General features: G+C 43.1%; 1 protein-coding gene across 1 annotated transcript in view; it reads left to right on the forward strand.

Moving 5' to 3' along the window:
• The window catches only part of lrp11 (low density lipoprotein receptor-related protein 11), an 11,204-nt gene extending 660 nt beyond the window's left edge, over positions 1-10,544 (forward strand). The window contains exons 2-9 of the mRNA XM_037685614.1: positions 1,517-1,674; positions 3,268-3,409; positions 6,568-6,693; positions 6,778-6,975; positions 9,739-9,906; positions 9,984-10,040; positions 10,112-10,204; positions 10,377-10,544. Coding sequence (XP_037541542.1) covers positions 1,517-1,674; positions 3,268-3,409; positions 6,568-6,693; positions 6,778-6,975; positions 9,739-9,906; positions 9,984-10,040; positions 10,112-10,204; positions 10,377-10,531 — 1,097 coding nt within the window. The 3' untranslated portion in view covers positions 10,532-10,544. The remainder of the gene's footprint in view (positions 1-1,516; positions 1,675-3,267; positions 3,410-6,567; positions 6,694-6,777; positions 6,976-9,738; positions 9,907-9,983; positions 10,041-10,111; positions 10,205-10,376) is intronic.
• The last annotated feature ends 284 nt before the right edge of the window (positions 10,545-10,828 follow it).

Below are 10,828 nucleotides of genomic sequence, written 5' to 3' on the forward strand. Positions count from 1 at the left end.
TTATTATTATTATTATTATTATTATTATTATTATTATTATTATTATTAAAGATCAGCTACAAAAAGAGATGATAAATATTAAGAAACGTGATGTTATGTTGTTTATTTGTCATGTGCAGATTAACACAGGGTCAACAATGCAATGACATGTTCAGGATGAGAAGATTCGACTCGCTAAACAACAAACAAACAAACAGGAAATACTAAAGCATGCAATAAGAGTACAAAGTAAAGTACCACAAAGTGAATAAGAAATATATTTACAGAGTCCAAAAGAAATATAGTAAACAACAACATGGTAACGGTGCAAGTAGGATGAATTAATAAGTATACAAATATAAGCTTAAATACACAGTATATTTCACATACAGTAAGTAAAACTGCACAGGTTGTGTGACAGGTTATTGCACAGGTAGTGAGTAACAGATTACCTGGATTATGATGATACATGATGCAGCCACACAGTGCTGCAGCAATAAACATATTAGGTGTCACAGATGTGGTGTGCAGATGTTATTGTCAATTCCAACAAATTTCAGCCAGGTCCATCCATCCATCCATTATCTTTACCCGCTTCTTCCATTTAGGGTCAGGGGGGTCACCGGTGCCCATGTCCCGCAATCACTGTGCGAGGGGCGGGGTACACCCTGGACGGGTCAAGAGTCCATCACAGGGACACAGAGACAAACAACCATTCACTCTCTCACTCACACCTAGGGACAATTTTAGAGTCACCAATCAGTCTAATGTTTTTGGTCTGTGGGAAGAAACCGGAGCACCCGGAGAAAACCCACGCATGCACGGAGATGATGATGACGGTGATGTTGTTGTGATGTTTCATCCTTCATCCAAAGGACGTCATCAGTCCGAGGAGCCACAACAAACTCAGTCCACAAGCAGCACACTCACATAGTGGACCAACCCGTCAGATGGTTCTATGACCTGACTGAACTTTGTTGGATTTTTTGACCTGGATTATTGAGCATGAACTTTGATGTTATTGTCAGTTGTTCAGTATTATTATCAAGAGTTCGGTAATCTGACAGCTTGTGGGTCATAAGTGTCTTTGAGTCTTTCCGTGCGCGATGGCAGACTCCTGTATCGTCTGCCTGGGGGTAGTAGACGGAAGAGTCCTTGTGCTGGGTGGGTGTGGTCCTTAATGATGCTGCATGCGCAGACATCAGCTGTGGTAGAAGTCCTGGATGGTGTGGAGACTGCTACTATTTGACACTTCAATTAAAAAAAAAAATGTATTTGTATATTTGTTCGGGCTCTCACAGAGAAATGTAAATGTATTATATTCCTGGTTATTTTTCATCACACCAAACTTTATTATGTTGTATTTTGTTTGAATGGTAAATGGACTGTATAGCACCTTTCAATGTAATCAACCAAACACTCTATCTTTTTAAATCGCCCCACTCCAAGGCCATTAGAAGTGTTTTATTTAACACTTATCATTTATTAAAGGAATAAAGCACGTTCTGGCTGATTTAACCGTCATCTAATCCCTCAGAGGTGGACGAGCCTCCTCGCAGCGACGCCGGACAGAACGTGGTGATCCAGCTGCCCACGGACTGGGCCGTCCTGGACGGGAGGGACAGTGTGGACGACCACAGGATCACCCACTACGAATGGACTCTGGTTAAGGGCGACACCAGCGTCAACATGAAGGTCAGGTTGGGCTTCAGACTCTAACCAGCCCTGAAAATAATCTAAACCTACAGAAAACACAACAAGAACGTGGAAAAAAGCACCAGAATAAGTTTACAACCAGTGAGCCGTGTGAAAAAACATGATTTATTTATTTATTTTTTTTCCAACAGCTTGCAAAACTGTATTCTAGCCATGCACGTTATTTCATTGCCTCTTTGTACCCGCCTTGACCCAAGTTTATCTAGTTTCATCTACTAGATTAAATGATGTGATATGAAGATAGGCAGATTTGGATCAGTTTTTAATAATTATCTTTAATCTTCTGCGTGTTTTTTTTTTTAAATTTACCTGGATGTGTTTTCTGTCAGAGGGGAGCTCCCCTCCAGGTATCAAACCACAGTCCTTGTGCTCTTTAGACGGTTTGGAGACGCCAGCTGTCACAGCTCTGTGAGATTCTACCGGAACAGTCTGGAGATGAGACAAAACTTTTTCATTCAACCTTTATTTGTACAGATTTGAGTCACGAGGACTCATTTTCAAGCGAGGCCTGTTTTAGACAAAGAACACAGATGAGGTACAGACAGCAATAAAAGTTGTTACTTATGTAGATTGTAAAGAGGGTGGGTCCTAAGACTGAGCCTTGTGGTACACCATTGTTGACAAAAGGTTTGTAAGCTCAATCATCCATAACAACAATCATGTCATCTGGACCAGTTTCTTTAAGTTAAATAACTGGAAGAAGTACCATTGTGTTGAACACATGAAGAAAATCTAACAAAACAACAAAAAAGGGATTTAAATTTCCTCTTGCTGTTTGCAGCATTGACAAAACCCCAAAGATGAACCCGTCTGCACAGCTCCATAGTTCAACGCAGCACGATGGATCAGTGGTTAACATAGTTGCCTTACAGCAAGAAGGCTGTGGGTTCTTTCTGTGTGGAGTTTGAATGTTCTTCTCGTGTTTGTCTGTGTTTCCTCCCACCGTCAAACGTGCGTGTTGGACTTCCTTCAGGCACACTTCATGTGTTTTACCGTGGTCACTTTTACTTTCTTAGCTTTAACAGAAAATCTGTGAAAGTGCATCGGTGTTTGAATGTACTTATTTAGAAGAGGGACCGTGCACATTAATGATGCATGAGCACAACGTGCAGGTTGATGGTACAAGTAAAACTAATTAATTTCAACAGATAAATGACAAAAACCAAAAAGCCTGTGGTTGTAAACATTAGTCTTAGACGGTGAAAGGTCATGATCCTGGATATAAATAAATCAACTCTGTAAGAGGTGCAGTTAAGACACTGTCTGGTGACACATTTGATTATTTAACAACCATTCTCTCATATAAACGTAACAGTTGGCAGGATGTGATGCTTCTAAGACGCCAATCCTGGTTGTTTCATGCTAAATTCATCTTTATGTTATTATCATAAATATGTTGTTGATTTTAATAAATCTGGTCTTTAAGAGAAAGGCTCACCCGTTTTTCTGACATTTTAATGATAAACTCTATAAAATATATTTAAACAGCAACAATGACGTCAGTACAGAAGTCAGGTTATATTGACTGAATTTGTTGTTGCTCGTACATTTTATTTTGTCCGTGCGCTGCAGGCGACCCATGTGGGGCTGCTGAAGGTCAGCGGTCTCCAGGAGGGCGTCTACACGTTCCAGATGACGGTCACCGACACGGCGGGACAGAAGAGCTCGGACAACGTCTCCATCACGGTTCTGGCACCGAAGCACCAAGCAGAAGGTTAAAGACCCGCCAGAACTCGTTTCTTTGTTTTTGTGTGAACGCTCGTGAAGCATGCACTCGTTGTGATCCGTTTCTCTTCCGTATGTTTCTCAGCACGTTTCTCATCCCGCAGATTTTTAGCTATTTCAACAAATCTTATCAAAACGTTCAGCTCTGTCCTGCTATGACTTTTGGTATTGGTGCAGCTTTAGCTTGTTGAAATATTTAGCCTTTTCTGCCATTTTTTTTCTCTCATAGAAAATAAATTGAGCTCATTTTACATCCTTCAAAATCTTTAGATGTGTTTACAACCTTTTACTGCTCCTTGCACATTTTGTTCTGCTTCAGCTTCTTTCAGCTTCCTTCTGCAAATTTAAACTTTTTCAACTACTTTCAGCTGTTTTGTGCTCCTTTCAGATTATTTCTGTTAACTACAACATTTTTGAGTTTCTTCTAACTAATTTCTGCTTACACTCCTTTCAGCTTATTTCTGCTTGTTTCAGTTATTTCAGCTTTAGCTGTTTTTATGTTAATTTAAGCTTTTTCAGCTAATTCCACATATTTTTGCACTAATCTAAACTTTTTTTCATCCTAATTCTGCAAAGATGTGCTCTCTCCACTTCCTTCTTGTAATTTCAGTTTCTTTCTGTTTTTTTAGCTACTTTTCAGCTGGTTTCTGCTCATTTCAGCTTCTTTTTATTCAAAGAGCTTCCACTTTTTTGTGCTTATTTTTACTTCATTCAGCCTATCTGGGCAAATGTGTTCTTTCTGCTTTATTATGCTAATTTAAGCTTGTTCCACATTTTCAGCAAACGTTTTAGCAAATTTTAGCTGTTTTCAGAAAAAAATTAAGTTTTTCATGGTAATCTCTGCTAATTTCAGCCTAATTGCTGTAACTTCATTATGTTAATTTCAGCTTATGTTCCTTACAGCTTTTTTTCTGCACTTTCAGGTTTTCTGCTATTTCAGCTAGTTTTTAGCTGTTTTTGTGCTAAACTGAGCTTTTTCATATAATTCAATTTTTTTAGCTCATTTCAGCTCTTTCTACATCCTTCTGGTAGTTTAAGCTTCTTTTTTTTTTTTTTTTTTTTTTTTTTTTTTGATGGCCTCCCTTCTCCCCTTACAGCCATCCTCTCCACACCATTATTATGAAATATTTATTATAGTGACATTCTAGTGTAGGTTTTTTTTTTTTTTTTTTTTTTTTTTTTTTTTTTTTAATAGGACAGAAAGAAAGAAAGACTCCAAAATATAAGAAATATATACAAATAGAGCACACTTCAAAACACCCGGCCACTGTCTGTTCACCTGCAAAGAACATGACAAAACACAGCAACAAAATACATATGTATAAAGAACTTAAAATATTCATGGCTTTGCAGTAAGTTTCAATAAATATATATACCCATACCTACGCCTATATACATACATACATACATACATACATACACATGAATATACATTCATATACATATCTATATATCTACATATACAGCCTACATAAACATCCCTGCTTCTATTTGTGTGTGGTTGTGAGCATGCATAAGTGTATAAGGCTTCTCTAATAGAACATTTATTAGTAATTGTGAAGCAGCAGAGACCCGACCCCCAAGACCAGAGGCAGACGAAAAAGGGGGGACCAGAGCCCAAGACCCCAGGAGGGACCCCGACCGCGGAGCCCCCAGAGCCACCCACACAGGGCGAACCACTCACCCACCCCCCAGAACGGACTACAGGGGAGAACCGGAAGACCCCCACCAGCAACCACATACAGTGACCCCCCGGGGCCAACAGCGACAAACTCATAGGCCTCCGTCGGCACCCGCCGCACCGATGTAGGTCCAGGTCCAGGCACCGAGGCCCGGGCACCGAGGACTCACACCACCCAGGCCAAGGCCCGACAGGGCCAGAGGACCCGAGCCCCACCAGGCAGACACCAGGCCGAGCCGACACACGCCCAAGCGCCCAGCCCCCGATACCAAGGGCCCCAAGCGCGCCGGCAGGCAAGGGCACACCCCACCAGGGGGCCGCGCGATAGGGGCGCGATGCCAAGCACCCCCAGTTGTATCAAAGAGGGGGCAGTCCGAGTCTCGGCCTAACAAATACCCATTCATACACATACACAATCACACTATCCCAACCTCAATCTCACATTCATTCACTCAAAGACATACAATAACGATACATTTCATTCTTATTCCCGATACACACTCTATACCCCCCAGGTCCAAGACATGTACCCGCCCTCTACAGGGGGCAGCCCATGCCCAAACCCAGGAGGTAAACCCATTCATTCTTGAGCGGAGAAGAGCCAATACCCCAGACCCGGCCCAGGCCATGCCCCGCCGACAGGATACCCCCCCACCATGAAGAGGACACGCCACCGACCACCCCCACACACCGCCAACAACCAAGCACGCACCCCCAGCCGACCGCCCGCCAGGCCCCGGCAGCCACCCTGGCCAGCGGGCCAACCATGGCACCCAAGAGCCAAGCTCAGGGGGGTCCAAACAACCCCAGGGAGAGCACAGCGCCAGCACCGCCCACGGCAACCCCCAGACCCTGAACCCCCACATAGTCCTGGTCAACACCCGACGGCCTGCCCTTCTCCCGGACCCCACCCCCGGAATGGCAGTCAGGGAACTAGGTGGGTAGGAAGAGGAGAAAAAAAAAAATAAATAAATAAAATAAATAAATAACTAAAAATAAGACCCCGACACATACACCCCCACCCCTAGATGTGCTGTTGATGTGTGTTGTTGTATAGTGCCATTAAAAAGGAAAGAAGAAGGAGCAAAGGCTGGCATGGTGCCAGTTTCCCCTCCACCCCAACTCTATCCAAACCCTAGTGTCTAAATGCAAGTTTAAGCTTCTTTCTGCCTTTTCAGCTACTTTTCAGCTTTTTTTTTTGTTTGTTGCTAATTTAAGCTTGTTCTTCCATTTCAGCTATATTTTAGCATGTTTTTAGCTAATTTCAGCTGTTTTTCATCAAGTTCTTCAGCAATAAGCATTCACACTGTATTTTTGCATAAAATGTAATTATTTTTGTTTTTAACTTTAGTTTGTTGTTGTAGTTTCTATATTGATTGATTGATTGATTGTTTTGTATTTCGGCTGTGCCTTTTGCATTGATCATTCCCCAGCTGTAACAGAAGGTGTGTGTTGTGTGTCGTCAGTGTGCACTGGTATCTGCTCCAACTATCAGTTCAAGTGTGACGACGGCTGCTGCATCGACATCTCCTACGCCTGCGACGGGAGGCAGCACTGTCCGGACCGCTCCGATGAGGACTTTTGCACAAACTGTATGATTCCTTTTTGATATTTTTATTTTAAAACCTTGACTTTAAAACTTCCTCCCTGATTGATCGCATGTTATGTTTTTGTAGTTGACAGCAGCAGGAAGTCGGTGACCCATCCTGCGGAGCCCCAGAAGCCTGCAGCTCAGACGGAGCAGGCCGAGGACCCCCCCGTGGTCCCCCCCGTGGTCCCAGCTGGATCCAGAAAAACTGTCACGTCAGCAGTAGACAGGAGCCAGGCTGCTCCTCCACAAGGCCCCCGTGATCAGGAGGCTTCTGTAGGCCAAGGTAAGGTGCTTCTGCTGCAGGGTGGGAGTTCTGAAGGAGTTATTTTTGTTGAGTCACTAAAGAGCAGCGACGTTAAAAACAAACATTAAAATGCTTCAGGGTGTGCTGAAAATAAATAAAGTGATTGTTCCAAATGTGCAGTTCAGTTTAACTCTGCAAACATCCATCCGTCATCTTTACCCGCTTCTTCCTTATCGGGTCGAGGGGGTCACTGGTGCCCACGTCCTGCAGTCACTGTGCGAGAGACAGATTGAATGAAGCCAGCAACCTGCTCAGCAGCTCTACCAACTGCACCACCGTGCCGCCCTCTGCAAACATTTGTCCTGTTCGAACGTTTGCAGCGTAATCTGACCCTGAGCCATCAGAGCAGCGTCTCTTTGTAATGAGTCGGAGCGTCGACGCAGAGGAGCTGCCACCGAGCACAAAACGCTGGCAGAGCCGTAGGGCCGCGCTGAAGTCAGCGAGAAAGCAGATCTCTGCCTGCTTCTCCTCTGAGAGCCTAAACAAAGCTCCTCTGTCCCCCCCGCCATCCGATCCGTGAGTCAGACTGAGACCAGCCACAAAGCCCCTTCACCCACAGCTAATGGACCCTGAGTGTTACGGACCAGCAGGTCTTCATGTGCTGAACGAATGAAGCTAAAAATGTTGGAGTAATGAGTTTTATCACTGACTTTAACTATTTTTAGATGAATTCAGTCTAACCGTGTGTCCAACAGTAAAACATGCATGAAGGCCCCATCAGTTGATACAATGTTCAGATCAAAACTGTGATTTCCCACAGGATCAGTGGTACCTGAAGGGGACAGCTGGCAGGACTTACATGAGAAGAATGATGAGCAGCTCAGATAAATATGACATAAAGTAAACAGTTACCATTCCAGGTCATGATTGTAAATGAGAACTGGTTCTCTAATATTTCACCTGCTGAAATGAAGGTAAAATAAAAATTATAAATAAATTAAATTTAAAACCCAACAGATAAAAAGCAACATTCCTTGAAGGAATACAAATCACTCACTGCCTTTCATCCCAGACTTTTAGACTCAAATAATCTTTTATTGAGAAATGATTGAGCTGTAGCCATTTACGTCTTGTCAAAGGTCAGTAGTCTGTGGTGGCCGTCTTTAGTTGTGTCAGCTGATGAACATACATTGATTATCTAACAAGGTTGAGTCAGGTCCTCTGGACGGATTCTTCTTTGTTGAAACGTTTCATCTTTTATCCAAAAGACTTCTTCAGTCTGAGGAGCTGCAACAAACTCAGTCTTATAAGCAGCACCTTATAATGGATCAACCATTGCTAGTGACAGCCAGAACTAGCTGTTTACACGATAAAGGACCATCAGCCTAACCACAGATTGTTAATGACCTGATGGCTGCTTGCTATTCACAGAGGTCTGAGTGATACTAGCAATAACAGCCTTGTAAGAGGGGGACAGTTGGACACGGAGACCTCCGCCCCGTTTAATGATGGACGGTTTGTCTTCACAAAGATGGCCTCCTTCACTCCTCTCTCAAACCAACATTCCTCTCTAGGCCTGTCACGATAAACAATAAATCAATTCATCGCAGGATAAATGAAAATGATCGACCTCATTTTCATTTATCATTTCTTCGTGTGTCTCTACTGAAGACACTGGAAGTTAAAAAGCTCAACCCAGTGCTCTTCACTGACCCCTCCTTTTCTCTTTAAAATCCATGTTAACCGTCCAAAATCGCGTTTTCGGATCATTAAAAGCAGCTAAGCTGAGACGCTAAGCTACAAGCTAAGCTAACAGGACGACTTTGAAAAAAACATCCGTCTTGTCGAAGCGCGAAAATTCACGGCTGAAACCCGTGCCTTTGTGTAAAAAGTTGTTTTTCTCCGCAAAAAGAAGCTGAGAACTTGTTTACTGATTTTTTATTAAACGCTTTGTGTGAAAAACGCTATGCTAAAGAGCTCAAACCACACCGAGCGTCCGCCATTTTGAGAACCAAATAAACAGGAAAGAGAAACAGCCCATGTCACGTCAAGGGGCCTCCCTGTCATTTTTCTTAAAGAGACACACTGCTCGCTCCCTCACTATCCATCCTTCGGTTCAAACAGTCTTATACTGCCATCCAGTGGTCAAAAAAGGTACTACACACAAATTAACCAACATTTCTTCTTAAATTTGACAATAATTATTAATTATTGCCAAATTTCAAACAATATTATCGTTTATCGCAATAATTTCTGAGACAATTAATCGCCCAGCAAAATGTATTATCGTGACAGCTGGCCTATTCCTCTCTATGAAGGATGTAAACATCTTCATCCCTGAAAGAGTGACCGCTGACCTGCAGATGATCAACTGCAGAGTCTTGGCCTGATGATGCTGCTCGTCTGTGCTGGGCCATCTGTTTAGTTTCCCTCATGTAAAACTGGAGGACTGTGAACCTTCTGCTGATGAAGTCTTCTGGATGAAAGACAAAACGTTTCAACAACAATAAACCGTCCAGAGGACCTGACTTAACTTTGTATCTGGATTATTGCGCATGAATCATGATATTTTAAACCACTTTGGCCATGGCTGCCCTCAGACAAGTCAGTGGGGGAGAGGGCAGACCCCAGAAACCATCTGAGCACCATCAAACTGGTTGACCCACTATGTGAAAGTGCTATTTATAAGACCGAGTTTGTTGTGGCTCCTCAGACTGATGAAGACGAAACGTTTCAACAAAAAGAAACCATCCTGAGGACCTGACTGAACTTTGTTGGATGTTAATATATTTTCTCCTGTAGATCCATGTGCTGCGGCGCCGGTTGTCGGCCCGTGTAAAGGCACCTTCCCACGCTGGTACTACGACAAAAAGGCCGGAGAATGTAAACATTTCCTGTACGGCGGTTGCCAGGGAAACCATAACAACTTCCTCCAGGAATCTGACTGCGTCAGTGAATGTATACAGAAAAGTAAGAACCCGCTTTGTTCATCGTTCAGTCTAATTTTGAATCTGGACAAGAAAATCTGACATTAACGACGTATTTAGGTCCAGTTTTCAAACCACCAAGTGGAGCGGCTGCAGTCACCAAACAGACTGAGACGGGTAATTTAATCTGAAAATTAACATGTTCTGCTTAGTTTAGCGTTTTCTGATATTTTGTGTTTTTGTTGAAGCTACGACTAAAGTCTCCAAAAGCCAAGCAGGCGGTGAGACGCCCGTCTCCAAATCATTCCCAGTTATGGGGGGACATCCAGGACCAGAGTCAGGTCAGAACCATCCATTTGTGCTTTCAAACCTTGTTTACCGTCATGCTGCTTTAATCCTAAATTCATTTTACTCCGGACTGGTTTGCTAACAAACTTCACATCTTTGTGGTCGAACGGTTTGCTGCAGACGTCGTCCTCCTCGCTCTCTGAACCGTTTCGTTTCTTCCTCCAGGAGCGATCCTTCCTCTGGCACTCGGCATCCTCATCACGGCTCTGCTGCTGCTCATGATCGGCTGCCGGCTCAGACTCGTTCGTCACAAACTAAAGAAAGCTCGCCCCCTCACCACCGAGGAGTCGGATTACCTCATCAACGGGATGTACCTGTAGCCCAACACAACTCTGACCCGGACGCATCCAACTGGAGTTGTTCAGGTTTTGAGTCTTGAAATCATCTGATACTGCAAGCTGATCCCTTCAGAATCATAAAAACATGTTTGAGTGCTCGAAGCGTGATATTTATCGTCTTTTAAGGAAATCTCATTGTGAATATAGATCTGATTTTTATTTTCTTGTTAGATACAAATGTCCTTATAATTATATTTTAGTTGTGACCAGTGGCGGCTGGTGGATTTTTCTCCAGGATGGGTTATAACTCCTATATATAACTCCTATAATATATATATA

Source organism: Nematolebias whitei, chromosome 12, assembly GCF_014905685.2.
Source record: "Nematolebias whitei isolate Nwh7 chromosome 12, NemWhi1, whole genome shotgun sequence".
Lineage (NCBI taxonomy): Eukaryota > Metazoa > Chordata > Actinopteri > Cyprinodontiformes > Rivulidae > Nematolebias > Nematolebias whitei.